The sequence below is a fragment of the Pristis pectinata genome, chromosome 3 (genome assembly GCF_009764475.1).
Source record: "Pristis pectinata isolate sPriPec2 chromosome 3, sPriPec2.1.pri, whole genome shotgun sequence".
NCBI classification, from domain to species: domain Eukaryota; kingdom Metazoa; phylum Chordata; class Chondrichthyes; order Rhinopristiformes; family Pristidae; genus Pristis; species Pristis pectinata.
In genome coordinates, this window is record NC_067407.1 from 102,437,698 (window position 1) to 102,460,701 (window position 23,004).

A 23,004-nucleotide genomic window follows, 5' to 3' on the forward strand; every position below is an offset into this window, starting at 1 on the left:
TTTGCAGATGACATGAAATTAGGTGTTATTGTTGATAGTGAAGAAAGTTATCATGGGGATCTTGATCTGTTAGCGAGGTGGGCCAAGGAGTGGCAAATGGATTTCAATACAGATAAGTGAGAGGTGATGTGTTTTGTAAAGTCAAACCAGAGTAGGACTTATACTATGAATGGTAGGGCACTAGGGAGTGTAATGGAACAGGAAGACCTCAGAGTACAAATGCACTGTTCGTTGAAAATGGCATCACATGTAGACAGAGTGTTGAGAAAGGCATTTAGCACACTGGCCTTCATCAGTCAAGCCATTGACTATAGGAGCTGGGGCATTATGTTGCAATTGTGTTAGTCATTGGTGAGGCTACACTTGGAGTACTGTGTACAGTTTTGGTCATCCCTTTATAGGGAAGACATAGCTGAACAGGAAAGAGTGCAGAAAAGATTTACGAGCTTCAGTTAAAGGGAGAGGTTGGTCAGGCTAGATCTTTATTCCTTGGAATGTAGGACAATGAGGGGCGACCTTATAGAAGTGTTCAAAATGAGAGGCATAGCTAAAGTGGACAGTAACAGTCTATTCCCAAGGGTAGGGGAGTCCACAACTAGGGGGCACAGATTTAGGGTGAGAGGGGAAAGACTTAAGACGGACCTGAGGGGCAACTTTTTCACGCAGAGGGTGGTGAGTATATGGAACAAGCTGCCAGAGGAAGTGGTTGAGGCAGGTCCAATAGTATCATTTTAGAAGCACTTGGATATGTACATGGAGGGGAGGGGCCTGGAGGGATATGGGCCAAACACAGGAAATTGGGACCAGTTAAGAGGACAATGTGGTCGACATGACTCGTTGGGCCAAAGGGCCTGTATCCATGGTGTATTGCTCTATGACTCTAAGAACTGCCATCTGAATGAAGCCTTGCATAGACACAACCTCACCCAGGAGTTTTACAGAAACATTGTGGGTCATATTTTTGAAAGGATACATTGGCCTTCGGTGGGGAAATTTGGGGGGTGGGCGGACAAATGCTGATAGTTCATTTTAGAATGATACCTGGAATCCAAGGATTAAATTACAATGAGAGATTAACAAACTATGGCAGTACTCTGTGAAATTAGAAGATCAGCAGATAATTTCATTAAATTTTCAAGATATTACGTGAAACCAAAGGGGCATATGGAGGAAAATTAAATCTGAGGTTGGAAGGGTCTAAGTTTGAGGGTATAGAGTCTAAAAGTAAGAGCCAGGCCTATCAGGAGTGACAAAGACCTATTTCTAGATATGGAAGGTGCCAGAAATTTGAAATTCCCCTCCAGAAGTAGCAATTGAAGCCAGGTCAATTGTCGATAGTAAATCTGGTCATCTAAAATCTGCAAGTTCCAAAGGGCTGTGGGAAAAAGGCAAAGCAGCTAAGTCACAAATCACCCACGATCTCATTGACTAGCAGAACAAACCTGAAAGGTTAGTAGTTTACTTCGAGTCCTATGTTCCTGAAACTAAATACTCACAAGTCTTTCTCCCGACAAGACCTCAAGCAGTTTGATCAGCATTCGGCCATCACGCAGGTCTGTGTACAAATCTGTGATTCTGCAGGACACTCGTGCCAGGTGTGAATTCACCCATTTTGTGAAAGTCTTCTTTTGAACAGCTTCACGTTCGTCTATAAAATGAAAGACAGAAGAAAATAAAATCTCAATTATTCATTGTTCAACACTGAGGATGAATTCAGCTCTAAGGATCGAAATTAAGGAGGGGTTTAACTCAATCAATGGACTGAATCACATCAGGAGATTAAAATGCAAAAACCCTGGACCAGAAACTGAATCAGTCCACAAGCAGGAAAGTGGTGCAGGTGGCCATTCTGCAAAAGAGAAATGGATAAAGAGGCTGCGTGTATTTATTCCTCTTCATTTTATTCAATTTACATGAAAGATGTGGATGAAGGCACCAAGGGCATGGCTGGTAAATTTGCAAATAACACAAAGATAGGTATAAAGGATAAGCTGTGAAGAGGACCCAGGAGGTCACAAAGGGATATAGACAGAGCAAGTGTAGCAAAATCTAGCAAATTGAACATAATGTAGGAAAATGCAAAATTGTCCATTTTGGCAGTAAAAATAAAAAAACAAACTATTCAGATATATAGGATTTTGGCAAGACCTCATTTGGAGTACTACGTACAATACAGAACTCCTTTTTTTCAAGGAAGGACGTTAATGTTTTGGAAGTGGTTTAGAGACAGTGTGCCTGGATAGTACAAAATGTTTTATGAGGAAAGATTGAACAGGTTAGGCTTGTATACACTTGAATTTAGAAAATTGTGAGGAGACTTGATTGAAACATACAAGATTCTGAGGGACCTTCTGACGGGGTGGATTTTCAGATGACATTTCCTCCTGGGGAGAACCCAAAAACCAGGGGTCACTGTTTGAAACTAAGGGGTTGCCCCAATTAAAACAGAGGTGAGGCAATTCTTTTTGCCTCTAAGAATTCCAAGTCTTTGGAACTCTCTTCCTTCAAAAGGGATATGGAAGAAGAGCTGGGATTATTTTTAAGGTACAGCGAGGCAGATTCTTGATATGCAACAGGTTGAAAAAATTGCCCTGCATACACAGAAATGTGGAGTTGAGGTTACAATCAAATTAGCTATCATCTTACTGACTATCAGAATAGATTGAAGAAGCCAAATGGCTGACTCCTGCTTCTAATTCATATACATGCTCGTACATGCATCTCTAATGACAAGCAGGTGGGTTTTGCAGCCTTTGGGAAACCCAGCAGCTGAAAGCACAAAGGACTGGTTCCATGAGGTAAGTGCCTTCACAGGAAAGCAGCAGTGTTTCCGCCAAGCCCAATGCACTGCCTGGTGAACACCACTCCCCACCTACTCCTTCTGACCATCACTGGGATACCCTCCACCACAAATGGGACTCCTGAGTAAGATCTTTCTCACTCCCCCAGTGCATCTACCTGCACTTTCATAGACTTTGACCTTTGAAGCAGGCTTTCCGTCTATCAGGTCTTGCCTATGAATCTAGTTGCCTGTAGGCTGGAACCTGAATTAAAAGGACCGATACAGTTAAAAATCACAACAGTGTCACATCCCAGTACACAAGGCAATACCTCCATGTAAAAGGTTCAAATAATATTAATCTTCAACCAAATTTAAGGTTTGAGAAGTATCCTGGAAAAGAAATATTGCTTAGTAATTGAAGGTTTATGATTGTAGCCAGGCCTCAGCATTTTATAAGCAGTTCTAATTTAAAACACTCCAGTTATTCTCCAGAAGGTGGCTCCCTATTTGATTATACTTGACCACAACCACAACACTGAAAGAACAATTAGTTCACAATCGCAGACCAAGGGTTTACCTCTTTATATTATATACTCCATCATGACCTGAACATCCAATAACCCATTTCTTACGTGAAACCTAATGCAAGTTTGGAAAATATTAGGTTTGAAATAAGTTTCTCAGAATAGATAATCTTATCTATTTAAAGGTCAGCACTACATTGTGGGCCGAAGGGCCTGTATCGTGCTGTACTGTTCTATGTTCTTTGTTAATAATTATAAATCTTTCAGAAAAAGACCTTTCATCCTTCCATCAAAACATTTGGTATTTCTGATTTGACTTGAAAGTTACTTAGCAAGAGGGCATTTCCATTTCTTAAGTTTTGCAGTTCCCAAGTGATGCCAGTTCACTCACTGAGTACATTCTTACAGTGGCAGGTTCTATGCAATTAACAGTTCAAATGTTTAATTAATTGCTAGCTGTTAAGGTTATTGGAAGAAAGATGATATTTGAATTCTGTAAACTCTAGAAAATTTACAATGTAATTTCTTTCTGGCTGAAAAGGAAACATTTACAGTACCTTGCACCTAAACAAGGTTAGCAAAGTTAATTTGAATGCTTTAGAACAGTGGGTCTTACACCGTACAGGGTTGTAAATCTTGTGTGGTGTCCAAGCTTGAGACAACTTGAACAGTTTCTGGATCTGGCTCGATTTCATTTAAAACTTTCAGTAATGCAGACACAATCGCCTGCACTGTTGATTCAGAAAGCTCTCCTGAGGTGGTGGTATTCAAATATCATGCAGGTACAGTAATGAGATATCATTTGCTATTTGTTATTATCGCAGCCAAAGAAACTTAAATGGATTTTATACCATATTGCTTGTCAAACAGTAAACAGACCTGCAGTAAACAGATAACTTTGCCCAACCTAATTCTCAAATTGAATCCCAGTATCAATTCCAACACTGCTGAATACTTCATGAGTGTACATATTCTCAAATTGCAGTCGTTTCATTACTTTCACATCAGGAATCAGAGATCAGTTGGAAATCTCCAGACAAATGGACAATCATATTTTCATTAACATGCTTATGTGCAGCTACCAGCTTTATTGAACAGTTTTCTGCTCAAAAAAAATTCTATGAATGGCTCCTATCAGCAAAGGATGGCCTAGATTCTGTGAACATTTCTGAGAGTCAAATCCTAGCAGGTTTTGGGACTCCACCACAAATGTGGAAACCCCGAATGTAGTGGCACCACTGCCGGATACTGCATGGAATCAAATAATGGTACAAAAGCTTGCTGAGATTCCCAGGCTTCGGGAATCTGTTTGTGGAATTTGGACATGGTTAAACCTGCTCCATGGATTTAAGTATCTAGTCTCAGTTGCTAACTGGGACTACTTCAAATGTTGCAAATATAAAAAGTAATGGACATCTCAATTTCATCATGAGCCAAACAACCTGCAGAGCATGTTAGCCAAATAACTGCATCGTCCCAACCTATTCAGGAACTCCAGCCACTTGAATGCAACTGTAACAAGGAATCCATAAGCACATTCATCCAAATTGGGATCACACAGCTCTTGGGAACAAAGATAATAAGGAATTTCGTGCAGTTTTAGAATTAGGTTTGATTTCATGCTTTCAATTATTAAATATTCTTTTCAATAGTTTTATTTTTTCCATTTTTGTTTTCTAAATAAATTGCAATGTCAGTGACATTCATAAATATTGAAAAATCTAAATAGCCTTGACAGCTGGCATAGCTGGAGCTAGTGGCTTGAATCTGTCAAAATTTCCCAAAACATTTTCATAAGGCTCTTTACCTTTCATCATATCATCACATTATATTGTTTAGGACCTTGCTGCTCAGCTCCAGGACCATCTAGGCCAGCAAGGTCTGTCTTCTGACCAAGTTCATGTAAGTATGGGGGATCAAGAAACGTGGATGACAAGAGTGAGCTGCAGGGCCCAGATAAGAAAATCTAGGCAAATGCTTCCACACGAGTTGCCATGGTTTTTGCAAAGAAGCAATAATTCAGAGTCACTTTAAATTTGTGTTACATTACTGAAATCCTGACACACAAGATGCTCAGCATAACTTAATAGATTTAAGGCGAAGCCATCAATCTTTTATCGGGACTTCCCAACTGTCACCAATCTGTCTGGGAGTAGCAACATGTGCTGATCTGATTACTCTGCAATTCCTTTGTTGTTATGCCTCTTGTGCTTTGGAATGGCACTCTATGCCAAACACATTCCATAATGCAACTTGTTAGTTGGTTACATCATGATACTAGCATTTAAAGATGCATATCTGAACAACATCACAATGACAAATAGTACTTTTCTCATGAAAAATAGTACAAACAATCACAACGAGTCTGTGCAGTAGCTGCATCCAGTTTCGAAATGGCTTGCATGGAGACCAGCCAGAGTGTTCAAGTATCTACATGAGAGACCAGTTGTCTTTTTTGAAAAAGAGATCTAGACAACAATATAAAAACTGCTTTATGTTAATTTTAAATTATAATTAACTGGAAACAAAGTTTCTATATATATTTGAAGCACTGAAATAATTGATAAAATTAATATCTAAAATAACATTGCTGGACTTTAAAGTTGACTTAAGAACAGCTCCAAATAAATGCATGGGTCACAATTTAGTTAGGTTTTGAACGGTCTTATTATTTTGCAAATCATTCTCTTTTTACAATTTCTTCACACATTAATCAGAATTCTGTTCTAAACAATTGGAAATGGGTTCTGGATCAGAGTTTACAATCGACAGCATTATCAGGATTCCGTGTCTGGGTCACCCACTGTCACACTGAATGTTAAACACAGATTTCTGGGTTCCTATCAACCTGGAGCATTTCAGGAATTTATCAAAACTTAGAAATTTCAAGTCTCATGACTTACATTAATATACATCTCCTGAAAAGAAATATTCAAGAAACTGTCCTCATCATGAACTGACAGCGAATGCTACAGTTCATGGGTGGCATCTCTGTTTGCTTTGGAACACATCTATAATTTATTGTAAGCTGCAATGCTTTTCCAGTGATTGTTATATTTATGAGTCCTACATCAAAACTGACACTTTTACACCTTCTCTATGATAAAATCAGAATAATCTCAACTGAAATCTTTTGAAGCTTTTGATTGGAATAGTATCTCTGGGATTCAAAAAATCTGCATGGATTTTGACACAGCTCAGTCAAAGACAGCGGATACATAATCAAAGCAAATTGCAAATATGATGCACCATCATCTGACTTTCAGGGCACAAATGTCTAGCTAGAAATCAATGTTCAAACTTTGAACCAAGGAGTGAGTTACATATCCCACCATGACTTATAGTGTTGTGTTGACATCATCATAAGCCCCAGCTTTTAAGTGTGCCAAATTTAATCACGTTTTAATGAAGCTGGGATCTAAGGATATTAACATTTATAAAATTGCAGTTATTGCTGAGTTAAGAGTGCATTTGTGGCTTTATCCATTTCAAGATGCAAACGAGCAGCTTGCAAATGCCCATCATGGGTACAGCTGCTCTCCAATTGATTCACTAATTAAAACTGAAAAACGGTTACTATGAGAGTGATACCACTGACACGTGAATTAAGCTTTGATCAAACACTCCTATTACAGCATCTCGTGACTGTAATATACAATGTAAGGCTGCAATGCAGCATTTTAAAAGAAAGCAAATACTCAGATTTGAGTATTTGAGCCCAAAATTGATCAGTGCCCTAGTCCTGTAAAAGCCAATGAAAATCAAAATACTACAGATGTCGGATATCTGAAATAAAAGCAAAAAATTCTGGAAGCAGTCAGCAAGGCTGGCAGCATCTGTTGAAAGAGAAACCAATGTTTGACATCAAACACCCTTCATCAGAATTGGGAAAGAGAGAAAACAAGTTGGTTTTAAGATGCAGAGAGGTTGGTGGAGGGAATATGGATAAGACAGAGAATATCTTTGAAAGGGGGAGGTCAGGACTGCCTTATGTTAAAAGCCAAATTCCCTTCTACTTCGGCTTTGATATTTTTTTCATACTAAGGGATGAGTGGTCAGATTATTTATGCATCTCTGAAGCACCATTATTGTGACACTTATTCAAACCAGTGTTGCAAAGCAACAGATGACCTTCAGTGAGAATCTGGAGAATAAATAAATAATTGAGCTTTTCAGCCTACATATTTTATAGGAGGCCGACTTATCTATTTATAGCATGACAAATTTAAAATCTCTTATGTTCTGCTTGAATGAAAATCTAAAAGCAGAAAATTAAACAATACTCCTTGTCCAGCAAAATAAGGCAGAAGCTAAACAGAAACTGGTTTGTATGCAATTCACTCTCAAATCCTTTTGACCTCATTTAAACTATGTGATCTCAAGAAGATACAAAGGAAGGACAATGCAGAAAAGGCCTTTAAAGACATCCAACAAATCAAATACCTTTGTACACAACTGTGGAATTTCAGAATGTTTTGCTCAATGTGTTTTAAGAAGTCACTTTTTTATGCTTAAATACCATGCTGATGGGTCTTCTGAAGTGTTCCCATTAATTATTTTGCAACAACAGTTCATGAATACATTTACTCATGCTGATTAAAGTAACCAAGCACCAGAGAAATTACATACCAGACAGAGACAATTTGGCCCATCCCTCTTTGAGATACCTGATCTAATATTTTTGCAGGCCTGTATAATCTTTTATTTTCTCATAAAAGCCTTTTTACATTTCTCTAATACAAAAGGCATCAAGAAGGTACTTTTTAAGGAAAAGGATAATAATGACGTCAGGAATTTTGTAAGTAAAGACTATAATTGATCAGAGAGCACCAGTATCAATATTAGCAACAAGAACATCAAGGAAGGAAGATTATGACATGAGCAGAAAGAGGACAAATGAGGTGAGATGGAGATTGAAATCACCAGGGATATGGACTCGTTCAGTGTGAAGCAGCATAGAGGAAAGGAGGGAGAGTATCTCAGTGAGAACATCTGTATGTTGTTTGGAGGCAATCAAGAATGCAGAATTAAAAATGGGAATGATGGCACAGGACAAGGTGGGAAAGGATAGTGTCAGAAGTTGGGGGTGCCACTAAAGTAGCATGTGGTGATAGCAACCACCATCATAGATTGGGTACATCAGGTGATACAAAAATAACTAGAAGCAGACTTCAATAAGGGGCAAGATGTTGGCTCCCAAGAAAGCCAGGTTTCAGTCAAAGCTGTAGAATCAATGCAACTTCCAGTTTTTACTTTTATTGTCTTATATTTCTGGAGCATAAGCCTGCTTTATATTCCTCTTAAAACAAACCACAGCTTGAAGTTGGGTGGAGAGAGTGTAGGCTATGAAAGTGGTGGTGCTAGAAATGGGTGGATTCTGAATTCGCTGGTAGACAGTTAACCAGACCAAAGGCTGTGAATTATTTCTATCCATTCTTTATATTAGTCTAGTCAATGGGTGCAGTAGATTTTTGGGTGTTTGGGGAAAGAAAGGCTTGGATTTCTAAGCAATTCATTGATAATACAGCCAATCATATTACAAGACGGACATAATTGGCTGTATGACCTCCTCCTGTACTACAATCTTCTATTCTCTTATGACTGCAGAATGTCAATTTATGCTTTTTACTGGAAGACAACAGTCATTATGCTGAATGATGTAATCAACATTTATGAAAGATATGCATTCTTAACTATTAAAGACTCACAAAATCTGATGGCACTTTCTTTTCTATATTCCCACTACTTAAGATGGGAAGCAGAGAGAAAACAGGTAAGCAAAGACCAGTTGTTATCATTAGTAGGGAAAATGCTGGAACATATTATTATGGCAGTGACAACAGAAGACATAGATAAATAATAGGTTTTGGCAAAGTCAGTGTGGATTTACGAAAAGGAAACCAAATTGGGCAAATCTATTAAGAGGTTGACATTGCAACTGGCAGAATATTTAAAGGTGAACCAGTTGATGCAGTATATTTGGACTTGCAGAAGGTCATTGTTAAGGCACCACAAGAGCTTATTATGCAATATCATAGTGCATTGTCTTGGGGATGATAAACTGGCTCGGTTAGAAGACTAGTTAACAGAGAGAAATCAGAAAGGAAACAGGTTGGATGGTTGTGATGAGTGACATGTTGCAGGGATCAGCTATTCATAATCTCTATCAAAAATTTGGATGGTGTGATCAATATGTTTGCTGATCATACAAAGGTGGGTGGCAGGCAAGGCTGTGACGAGGATGCAGAGATACTTCGGGAGGGGGGGAACACAGGCAAGTTAAGTGAATGGGAAAGGATATGGTAGATTGAATATGATGTGGAAAATCTGAGTTCATCCACTTTGGTAGAAAAATATAGAAAGGCAGTATTTTTAACTGGTGAAGGATAAAAAGGTATTAATGTCAGGGAGACCTGGATGACCTGACCTATAAATTTTGCAAGTTACATGGATGTTTAAGCAAGTAATTAAGGTGGCAAACAGTTTATTGATCTTTATTGCAAGAGCATTTGAATGCAAGGGTAGGAATATCTCTTTCCAATTATATAGGGCCCTGTTGAGACTACACGTGGAATATTGTGTACGAGCCTGGCAACCCTGCCCAGAGAAGGATATCACTGCAGAACAGGAAGCGTAGCAAAAGATCACTAGACTGATATTCCAGCCTCCCCTCCATGGACTCTGTCTACACTTCTTGCTGCCTTGGTAAAGCAGCCAACATAATCAAAGACCCCCCACACCCCAGACATTTTCTCTTCTCCCCCCCTCCCATTGAGCAGAAAATCCAAAAGCCTGAAAGCATGTACCACCAGGCTCAAGGACAGCTTCTATCCCAGTGTTATAGGACTATTGAACAGTCCCCACGTATGATAAGGTGGACTCTTGACCTCACAATCTGCCTTGTTATGGCCTTGCACCTTATTGTCTGCCTGCACTGCACTTTCTCTGCAACTGTAACGCTTTATTCTGCATTCTGTTATTGCTTTCCCTTGTATTACCTCAATGCACTGTTGTAAAGAAATTATCTGTATGGATGGCATGTAAAACAAAGTTTTTCACTGTACCTTGGTACATGTGACAATAATAAACCAATTTGCTAATTCCAGGACGGGGGAAAGAGAGTGGGACGGAGGTGCCCGATGAGGAAAGATTACACAGACTGGGCCTATACTCTCTAGAGTTTAGAGTAAATGAGAATTAATTTCATTGAAACATATAAATTTCTTAAATGGGTTGTTGGAATAAATTTGGGGTTACACTTGGCTGGGCCATCTAGAACTATCATTGCCTCAAAATAAGGGTTCAGCCATTCAACCCACAGTTGGGATGAAATGACTTCATGAGAGGGAAGTGAATCTTTGGAATTTTCTACCCCAAAGGATTATGGAGGAGGCTCGTCTGCTCATGTATTCAACATAGAGATGGTTAGAATTTTTGATATGAAGGGAATCAAGAGATACGAGGTCAAATGCATGAAAGTGGTGTTGAGGTAAAAGATTGGCCATGATCTTACTAAATGGCAGGGGCGAGGGGTTGGGTTTTGAGGGTAGGGGTGACAAGTGACCTGCACTTGCTTCCATGTTCTTAAGCTCTGCAACATGCAATAATATCACACCATTCATATTCTGATCCTTTGAACAGGGTCAATATCGTGTATGACAATTATAAAACAATGATTAGAATAGTCACATAATTCTCATAATTAAGTAAGTTCCATCAATGACATCAGCAGAAGCCAAGAGTTGGCGTTACTTGAATGTATTTTATACTGGACGACTTCAACACCAGAAATAACTGTCAATTTGCTGAATGACTGACTGCACAACTGTCAGAGTTTAAAATACTACATCAATTTATACACAACATTCCATCTCCATTTTTCACTTATTTCCTAATTTTAGTAAACAGTAACAGATGTAAAAATGGTTCCTCTATTGGATATGATATTATTTCTTATACTTATACAAAGCAGATACATTAAATGATTCGAAAGTAGTTTCTACAATACTGTCTTCGGATATGTATACTCAACATTTTTTTAAAAGTATTTTTAATCTGTATACAAACAACATAATTTCTTCACTGAATTTTAGAACAAATTAGTTATTACATATGGTAGAGAATGCAAATGGATGTCAAAATGTGTAGAACCCAGTTAGCCTTACACACTATTTAAGAAACTTGCTATGAAACCTTATGTATTTTTAGATGCTTAGGCATCTCAGGAGAGTAGACGTTATAGGTGGGGTCTTATTTCTTCTGCACACTAATAATGTTTTCCCAGGGGGTTACACACAGATCAGATTATATGAAGACCTTGAGCAGGAAAAAGGAAACTGCACAAGCACTTGTCTTGACAGAAGGTAGACACCGAGTGTTATCTTCAAGCAACACTCAGAAGGAAGTTTCCTCTTGGCGGAAGTAGCCGTAGTTTAGAAATACCACATTTAGGATTTCAGTTACTGTATCAACATCACTGGTAGAAACTGGGACTATGTTTTTAGGTGCTTTTATCTATTCAGGGTAGCCTTCAACTTTTATTTGTAAAAAATCTGAAGCTAAATTTACCATTACGTTATACAATGCAAATTGTATTCCGAGATTCTCAATGCTAGGATCATTCAATTAATGTTGGAAGTACAAAAGATACTATACATTGCATGCAAAAACCCAAGTATAATATAATTGCATCTGTATATTAACATGAATTAGTTATATTTGTTTGTATAATGAAGCAGATGTTGTTTAAATTGCACATGAAACACAGATTATGAACAGTTTCTGTGGGCGAATCTTGAACCTCCAACCCAACTTCTTAACCTTCATACATGCAGTACTTTTGAAATGTCTTAGCTTTACTTTTAATAGTTACTGCCCAATTAACATAGCAGCAACTTAATCTCTAAAACAAACAAATGAATCAGGTGGAGCACCACTCCCTATGCTTAACTACGCTGCTCTGTTAGTGTCAGTTTTGGTTCAGTTCATAGCAGTCTCAAGTCAAAAGGGTATGGAGGCTTAAGCACAAAAATCCAAACTAATATTCCAGTACAGTAGTTAGCAAAGATCTGTTCCCTCATTAAATTAAAACTTGACCTGAATTAGACGACAACACAGGAAATCCAAACCCAAGAGCTTACAATATTCTTTCCGTTACTGACCCAATGCAGAAGCACGTGCAAATATCGTGGCCGGACACTGACAGAGTGCCATTTGGCACCCATATCCACAAGTAGCATTCCGAGCCTGGGTGATGTCCCTCATTCACTACCCATGGACAAATGCCACTGCCTGACTGTGGCAACCAATAAAACTTCAAGAGACACCAAAGAAAAGACACCATAAGCCCAGGCAAGGTTCTGCCTGCATTCTCTTGCCAAACATCCCACCCTGCCACCTGCATGGAGCCAAACTTGACAATGACAACAAGGGAGCACACACCAAGCCTGGATGAAGTCTCTCATTATCTTCCCATCTGTGAATGTCACCACTTGATCTTTGCACCAAGGCTAACTTGAAACAGATGTCCAAGGAACACGCCCCTACCCCACGTAATATTCATTTTTCACTTCCTAGCTAGGTAATACACCCCACCACTGATAGAGTAAAACTTTAAGTTATCAACCAAAAATCACCCTTGCAACCTGAGTCCCTTATCGATTCCCTGGCCGAATGTGCAACACAGCTGCCAACCACTGATTGCACTGCCTTACTGGATCTAACCCCATATCTTTCCACAGAACCTGTACCTGATCCACACCAGACATAAAAACAGGTCCCATCAGGCTCTGGTACTGATATGATGCTGCAAACTCTGGAGCTGCAATCCTACAGAAGGAAGTGGTTGAGGAAGGTACAATAACAACATTTAAAAGACACTTGGACAAGTACATGGTTAAGAAGAGCTTAGAGGGATACAGGCCAAACGCCAGGCAAGTGGGACTTGTTTAGGTGGGCATCTTGATCAGCATGGACGAGTTGGGACGAAGGACCTTTCTGTGCTGCATTACTCTATGACTCTACTGATGGGATGTTAAAGTGAGGCGCCATCTACTCTCTTGGGTGGACTTAAAAATCCTATGGCACTACATCAAACAGAAGGGATATTAACTCCGATTACCCAGCTGACATAGTTTTCTCAATCAAGAGCATTTAAGCAGATTAAATGGCTCATTTTCACATTGCATTTTATGGGGATGTTGCTGTTACCAGGTTACTACTGTGTTTCTAGCATCACAATGGTGACTGTACTGCCTTTGAGACATACTGAGGTCATGAAAGGCACAACATACATGCCATCTTCCCTGCAATTGCCAGCTGGGATTTTCTGCCTGACTGAAACAAAGTACATCCTTCACACATCTACAAAGTGACAAATGTACTATTTTACTAAAGAAAGATGGGCAAAATTAAAAAAAAAACCTCTAATACAGAATAAGAACCTTGAACACGAGAATGCCTGTATTGAGCCGTTGGTTGTGCGTATGCACAAGTAGGAGTGTCATTGAGTAACAGGAAAGAGATAAAGCCAGATCATGCATTGAATAGCAGAACCAACCCTGTTTTTTTTAATGGGCTGATTATGATCTTCCTGTGCTGCAAAATATACAAATGCATGATGACAGCAATGCAATGTTAAAATTTTAAAACAATTCTTAGCTCTGCACCCAGTGCAACCACTCTTGAACCAAAGGATTTAACTGAACACAAAGCTCAAAAGAGTATCATTTGCTAAAAGCAGACAATGAAGAAGCAAGCAGACTACAACACTTAACAACAAAATATTGCATGGAAATTTCAGGAGCGGTACCATGGAATCAGAATTCTCTCTGATAAATATTCCAAGTATCTCTATACTTGTCCAAATTCTCCTCAAAATTAGATATTGACATCTCCAATTATCCTTAGGATATTTTTCATATTTTGATGTTGCCTTCCATAATCATTATTGAACCTGCACTAGTCACTAAACTATTACAACTTTGATACTCAACACTGAACTCTTGGTATCCATTGTCAAAACACACACCAATGATAAAAGATCCAAAGGCTTGTACACAAACACCACTTAATTTCTTCAGGTTTCAGAACAAAAGACAGCCAAAGTTCCTCGAACAACATAGCTGGGTCACTGAATTTCAGGAAAACAATCCCTTTTGCATAACTAGCCAAATGTATTCCACAAACTGCAGCAACCTGAATAAATAAATTTGCAACTATTTATGTAACTCAAGCATTGGCAAGTGAAAATCCTTGTAAAGTGGCAAACAGAAGTAAGACTTTTGTTGGAAAATGGGAGAACACAAGGAAAAGAAATAACTGACAAAAAAGAAATCACATCTAATACTATTTTACAATTACTGAGAATTTGCAATAAATTACCAGTTGATTTTTTTAATAACAACAGGCTCCAATTAATATTAAGTTCTGTATTTAATACTGCATCAGAAAATTAATATGACAAATCCAACTTCCTAGATCTTTCCTATATGTGATACACCTCCCATGTCAACTTTCTCCTATATGAACCAGCCTCCTATAGAACCCTTTCATGCACGACTCAAGAAACGTCTCAAAATAGAGAAGATTATGGTTTTGGTGTTTAGCTGCTTGTTAGAGACCTATGTCCTTGTCTATGGTCATACAAAGCTTGAAAATGTGAACATATTACCAGAATGACCAAAAAGTTTGCTTTATTCCTGTATCACATGCCTCCTTTAGATTGTTTTTGTGTCTAACAGAAGTGGCAGAATTATATAAAATATCCTCGGCCATAATTGTTAAAATAATTCACTTAACGATAAATTAAGTATAAATAACCTTTAAGGTACATTCATAATAATATTAGACTACTCTAACATTGCCTGATATATGCAATTACTGTTCTGTTTACACAAATCATAATTGCCTTATTGATTCCCATTTCAATTCAATTCCACTATAATGAACCCGATTTCACAGCACAAATTGAAGTCCAGAGGATTAAAAGATAATGACAGTGTGGATGCAAAGTAGGCCAAAACACTTGGTTGTTTTTCCAGTCTGGAGGAAACAAAACAATGCCCAGGGGATTGCTGTTCAGCCAACTGACCATTTTAATATACATTAATGACCTGGATGTGTATACAGGGCACTATTTCAAATTCTGCAGATGCAGATAAATTTAAATGTAGTTAACTATAGAAGGAAACTAATGGACTTCAGGAGGATTTGAAATGAGGAAACATATAGCAAATCAAATGTAATGCAACAAATTGGGAAGTGATGCATTTTTGAAGGAATAATGAAGCCACACAAACTAAATGTTATCGTTTTAAAAGCACAGGAACAGAGAGACTTTCAGATGTCTATGCACAAATATCTGAAGATGTAAGGAAGACTGAGAAGACTGTTAAAGAGCTGGGTACAACAGGGAAGTTGTGCTAAATCTTTCCAAAACTGGTTTCAGTAGTAATGTTGTGTTCAGTACAGTGAGCACAGAAGTTATTTGCATCAGGCTTGAGGTATTCCAGTTCTGTTAAGAGATTGGCAAAGCTGAGATTATTCTCCTCAGAGCACAGAAGATTAAAGGAAGATTTGCTAAACATGTTCAAAAATTATGAGTGATTGATTTTGATAGTGTAAATAAGGAGAAACCTGATCCAGTGGGAGAAATAATGACAACCAGAGGATACAGATTTGAGGCAACAGACAAAAGACTCATAGGAAATGCAGGAAATTTCTTTTGCAAAACAAATTGTAATTTAGAATGAAGTTCCCAAAAGTACAGTGGAAGCAAATTCAATTTCAAATTCAACTTCAATAACGACTTGAAAAGGTTAAAACATTACAGGAATACAAGGAAAAGAGGAGATGGATGGGATGACTAAAGAGGCCACTTGTGCTGCATCAGTCTATGAATTAAAGCCTAAGGTAGAAAAACATGTAACATTTCATCAAAAAATATATTTTTTAAAAATATCTCCTTTGTAAACCCTGCAAAGTCAGATAAATACAAAGTCGCACAGATCCTGCAGACACCATATTATGGGGCTAAAGGGACATTGAAAAGAGGACAGCTATACATCAGAGTTTTCTTCCTTCACTTACTGTAGTGTAGGACCTTACAGAACACAAGAAAATAGGACAAGGAGTAGGCCGCCAGGCCCCTTAAGCCTGCTTTGCTATTCAATATGATCATGGCTGATCCACGCTGGCCTCATAACTTTTGTGCCAGTTCCCCAACACCCTCAATTCCTCAATCATTCAAATATTTATCTGTCTCCACTTTAAGTACAGCTAATGATCTGGCCTCACCACCCTTGGTGGTAGAGAACTCCACTGATTCACTAACACATGAGAAAAACTTCTACACACCTCAGCTACAAAATGAAGGACTCAAAACAAAACTACGTCTCCTTGTTCATGGCTCTCCCACTAGTGAAAGCATATAATCTGTCAAGCCCTCTTAGGATCTTATATGTTTGAACAAGATCAGTCTCATTCTTCTAAACTCTAAGGAATACAAACCCAAACTGTCCTGACTCTCTTGATAAGACAACCTTCTCATGCCATGAATTAGCTTGGTAAATCTTCTTTGAACTGCCTCCCATGCTAGTACATTCTTTTTCAAGTAAAGGGACCAAAACTGTGCACAGTATCCAGGTGTGGCCTCAATAACATGTTGTACAATTGTAACTGAACCTCCCTATTCTTAGTCTCAAATCTGTTCACAATAAAGGCAAACACAGTGTTTGCCTTCTTAACTATTTGTTGGACCTGCCTGCTAACTTGTTGTGATTTCACTCATTTGCATCCTCTCTACAATTAGATTAATCTGCTAGACACTTAACAGAAACAATGTTTGTAGGATTCCAAAATCCCTTTCATGAAGGATTATTTCTGACTCTACCAGTTTTGATCATAAACTGGCATACTTAGCAATAACCTTTGATGAAACTGAACTTCTGAATTTCCATCTAGTATGCAACCAAGATATATTTTGGGATTAATTACATACAATTCTATCAAATTCAATTTATTGGAGAACCCCTTCAAAAATTCTCTCAAAACATTACCTCAAGTTCCAGGGACTGTAAAAATTGGCCTTTAAGCTGTTGGACTGACTTAAAAACAGCAGGGAACAAAAGACAGCTGGAACCATTTGGTGTCATTTCAAATTACAGCACCAGATTATTTCCCAGAAATTGTAATTTTGCAGCCTTAAATTATAGGCACAGCAAGTTTAGAGATTCTGAATTTGAAAGAGTTTATTGTGAACAATTCTCTGAAGTGGATACATTTAGGGCATGCATTGAGACATTGAAATGTAATAAGTTCATGATTGTGAATTTTATTTTTATGTGGCTAATAGCTACTACTAAGTCTCTGCTAGCCCTTACTGAATATCCTTTCATTCTTCATTGTTCCATTGAATGAATTCTGACAGACAGGATATAATCATTCTCAGGACAAAATACAGAAACTTCCGCCACAGAACAATAGACCACCAGAAGTATGTGCAAAACTTCCATTTCCCATCAAAAAAAAGCTATGAACCTTAACATTAAACTCGAGCATGTCCGGCCATAAATTAACCACTTCCACTTGAAATATCTGCCAAATAAGATTTCGTTGCAGGCAGAATGCACTCAAGTTCTAAATAGTTATCACTTATCTTGGATGTAGGACACCTCAATTCTTGTGCATTTGTCAATTGTGAAAGATAAGTGCAGCCTCTCACTACATCTACCCTTTCACTATATTAAGCAGGAACCAAAACAAACTATATTTTGATTCAAACTGGTTAAGATAAATCACGCATTTCCATGATGCCCAAAGTAAACTCACACTTCACGTGAAGAGACAAAATATCAGCTGCAGAACTGACTATGGTTTTTTTTGCACCTGTGTTGACTCAAGTACAACCAAGTCAATCCCCATATTTCACCTTACCACCTCTCTACGTGACCACTTTCCGTAGTGTAATTAGACGATGCAGTACTTAGCACTGCTACAATTTGCCTAAATATGGGAGTCCAACAATTTGCCCAAAATAAACCTTTTTCACTACCTCATGTATTTTAAACCTTAGAATTTATGTCAACTTTCCACCATTAAATAACAGCATTTCAAGTTTTCTAGAAACCGTTTGACTTGTAGTATGGGTACGAATCAATAGTAGTGGTGCACGCAATGCATGTTTCCACAATTTATAAAGAAACAAACAAGCGGTTTTATCAGAGCAGAGTGGGATAGTTCTCAACCTTGCATGATCGGGCAGAATGTGAGAACACAAATTACAGGCCATCTTGCATCTCTCACAATTTTTATATCTATTAACTTCAATCATTTTACAAGAAATTTACCTATTTGAGCCTTCCTTCATAAATTATTAGTCTTGAATATTGTGCTCTCTTTAACCTTTTCCAATATTCTCCTATTGAACTAGTCTGTATCAACCAGCCCCAACTCCCACTGATGTTCTTTAGACATTTACTGTCATTTTTCCCCTCAAATATATTTACCTAATATTATCTACACCTATCATATTAACCCATCCACACCGTCTCAAAACCCCTCTAAATCCCCTTTCTGCTGAGAACCTTTCTATACAGATTTTTACATGGTAGCAGCTCAGAGACATCAGGTTCACAAAACTGATCGACAGCGTGGTACAGCATGGGTGATGAACATATCCTAATGGAACAGCACTGAGTGAAGCCACATTTCAGAACAGCTTTAAAATATTAACACTGATGCAGTAAAGTGTCCCCAATAAATCTCTTGAAGCCATAATTCTACAATCAAAGCTGCCAATTCTCCTTGTTAGAACACTCTCTTAAACAGATTGAAAGCTATTCATGATCAATGAAAAGTGCAAGTTATGCCTCTGAGTTAACATAAATGTAAAGTTTACCCAAACACAAAAGATGGAGTGTTTCCCCCTAAATGAGCAATGTGTGTTCATTGGCCCTAACAAACACTGCATGAGAACCTGCACAGAACTGGCAGCTTGGTCAAATTAGTTGTGCTCTTGGTTGGTGAAAAGTCTGCGATTCAAGCTTCACGGGGGACTCAAATACACAAACTAGACTAACGCTCTAGCTGTAGTAACCAAAGGAATCTTGAACTTTCACCCAGATATCTGAAGAGTAAAGACAATAAGTAACAAATTACAAAAGATTCAAAACTAGACCTGGTAGAACATGCAATCGATTGTAGAGGTGAAATCTGCATTACAAATACCAAGTGCAATCTGCACCATGCCGTGTGCTTGGAAATTTAATTGCACAATATGTTTTTTTTCCCCTCATTATGTAACTAACACCTAGTTCTGGGTTGCTTTCCATCTTTCCATCACTTGAAACATTTGACCAGCCTCATCTGTGTCACGTTAACAATGCAATTTCCAAAGCATAATCACATGGAATGATGTCATTCCCCATACAATAGCTCTTTTGCAGCTCTGCAAATTAAACTGGACTGCTTTATCCTTGGGGCATCTGTCATCAGGCACTCCCAGGACAATGAGGCGGTAGCAATCTAAGTGACCAGCATGGAAGTGAAGTAATTACTAACATCCTTGGCCATTATTCCCTCTAGCCCACTTACAGAAAAATGACCCCATCACAAGACTCCCAATCTCGAAGTGCTGTCAGTTCCTTCTTCTCCTATCTTTGTTCTTAATTTTGGAGCTCCCCATACTTTGCTGCTGGTCCCAAATCCTCCACCCCTAAACAATCTGATGGCCTTCAAATACCCACTCCCTAATCCCCAAAAATGATCTCCTGGCCAATCCCCATCACCCCTTGGACAATCTGGTGGTTCCAAGACCTGCCTCCCAGAATAAGTAGCTGATCCCCCTCTCTCTAAATTTCAACTCTTCCTACCACGATTCCACCCAACTGTGTTTCAATGTCCCTCCCAAGCCCAGTGTCAGGAAAAGGAGGATAAGCAACACATTTTTGCCTGAAAAAAAAAGCTATCACTGATGTCCATTTCTGTGCCATGCTAATAGACCAGTGGATGCATAAGCATTTTTAGGCTGTTGTGTTTTATGTCTCCAGAACGTGCCTAAGGGAACAGCTGATAGGTGACGGTAGTGTGGAGGCCACGTATTTTATTTGTTAAGCTTCATTCAAGGCTGCCAACTAACATCCCAATCACACTGGTCAGGAGGTTAAAGAAAGCACTGGTCTAGCTGATAAAAATATTAGTTGCAAGAGGCTGCCATGGAGGAGCAGAAGGAACAAAGCAGAGCACTGTAAGCCTTTCTCAATTGTTTTCTACAATCTTCACATATTTATTCTCCACTTTAGAACATTATTTTTACCTTTTGCATGTCTTCTCACTGTTCTGTGCTATTTAAGGTTACATTTACAAATGAAATGTATCAACATGCATTGTTCAGTTCCTCATTTTTTATTACATCACTTCTAGTTCAAAGGATCCACCACCTGAAACTTACAATATTTATTCTATTTTTAATGTGAATGCTCAGACCTCTGTGTGTTGCTAATTTTAAGTGAGATGTGCAAACTATGTTAAATTCTTGACTAAATTTTCACTGTCTCGACTATGCTGTGAAAATTATACATGACATAGTATTCTGTCAATAAGCACACTGACATCAGATTGAAATTCCATTAATTAGTTTACCCATCATCATTATCTATAATCAAAGTTTAATATAAAGTGATGCACTTTGTATGAGGATGAGACATTCTACATCAATGCCTCTGACGTGTTTTCCTTCTTCCTCAGTTGTGGTTTCCCTCCATCATAGTTAACAGGGTTCTCAATCACATCTTCTCTATTTCCCACATTTCTGCTCTCACCCAAGAATAGAGCTCCCCGACCTCATCTTCTATCCTACCAGCCTTCACAGCCAACAGACCATTCTCAATAACTTTTACCATCTTCATCTAGGTTCCACTGCCTAACACATTTTCCTCTCCCCTTATCTTTTAGAATTCAGTAGGGACCATTCCACTCGCAACTTTCTGGTTTGCTCGCATCTCTCTCCATTGACAGACCCTTCTTACAGCATTTTCCCATGTTACCGCAGGAAAGGAAACAACTGCCCTTTACCTTATCCCTTATACCACTACACAGAGACCCAATAGCACTCCCAAGTAAAACATCAATTCACTTGCACTTCTTCCCATTTAGTATATTGCAGAAGTACACAGACAGTGGGGAAACCAAATGCAGATTTGGTTATTGCTTTGTGGAGCACCTCTGTTCAGTTCTCAAAAGGTGAGCCTGAACTTCCAGTTGCCTGTCACTCCAACCCACTCTGACTCTTGACCTCTCTGTCTTTGGCTCCGTGCACTGGGCTACATTGGAATAGTGTAAGCTCAAGAATCAACACCTCATCTTCCTGTTTGTAAGGTCAAACACCTGTTAACATTAGCCGTTTTCCTCTCTCCACAGATGCTGCCTGATCTACTGGATAGTTCCAGCATTCTTTTGTTTCAGATTCCCAGCAACTGCTGTGTTTTGCCTCTCACAGTTCCAGCTTGTTGTTTTTTTCATTTTTTTCTAACTGGCCTCATCCATCCATTAAACTAGATGTCAGAGTGGCAGAGCTGGTAGAGCTGCTGCCTCATTGCTCCAGTAGCCCAGGTTCAATCCTAACCGCTAAATGTCCAGCTTCTATTTCCTTAATAATGGATTCCAGCATTTTTAAGACTGACAGATGTTAGGCTAACTGCCCTACAATTTCCTGCCCTCACCATCCTCATTTCTTGATTATTTGCATTTGGTTTTCCAATCTGCTGGGACCTTTCCAAAATCTAGGAAATTTTTCTAAGAGTACAAACAATGCATCCACTACCTCTGGACAAATTTCCTCTCTTTAGCACAAGATACTCAACTCATTATGGTATCCTTGCTGTACAAAGTTATGCATGCAGGTCACCTAAATTAATCATATTTGGTCCTCGTTGCCTTTTGGGTGCCTGCACCTTGCTTCAACCATTCCTGGATCAAGTTTCTCACTTATGGATTTAAAAATGCAAAATTATCAAGGAAATGTTTCTCTGTTCAGGAAAAAAGTAAATTAAGACTTTGTACATTAATTATTTTTCTCTCTCTACAGGTATTGTTTCCAGCATTTTCTGTTTCTATTTGAGTTTTCAGGCATCTGCAGCTTCTTTATTTAAAGAAATAGGAAAATGGCTGCACTGATTTACTGAAGTGCTACCAATGGCGAGTGACTTTCACCATGCAGACAGACCAGAAAGACTAATTTTGTTCTCTTTGCAGTCGAGAAGGATAACGGAAGATTTAAAAGAGATTCTCAACACGATGAAGTGCTTTAACAAAGCAGATAGGAAGAAATTATTTCCATTGTAAGAATGGTTGGCACACATTTAAATTAACTGCCACAGAAGCTGGAGATGATAAGAGTTTTCTTTTAAATCAGTGGAAGCTATTATGATCTGGAATGCACAGTCTGAAAGAGTAGTGGAAATAATTCAGAATAAGATATATTAGGAAAGTGAAATTTGCAGAATTATAGAGAAAATAACAGTGCAGTGGAACTTATCAGATAACTCTTCTCAGAGCGAGAATGAATGACCTCCTTTGAGTTGCTTAATTTCATGAAGAGTGACATATTAGTTAGTTTTATGAATAGCATGATACAATTCCTGCTGCAAATGTTACAGAACCATTTAAAGTAACAAATAAAGAGGCTGCTCAACTCATTCC

At 38.5% G+C, this 23,004-nt stretch overlaps 1 protein-coding gene across 1 annotated transcript in view; it reads right to left on the reverse strand.

Moving 5' to 3' along the window:
• Positions 1-23,004, reverse strand: part of LOC127567999 (spectrin beta chain, non-erythrocytic 1-like) — a 211,368-nt gene that overhangs the window by 72,399 nt on the left and 115,965 nt on the right. Inside the window, 1 exon segment of the mRNA XM_052011244.1 lies at positions 1,497-1,648. Within this exon segment, the coding sequence (XP_051867204.1) occupies positions 1,497-1,648 (152 nt within the window).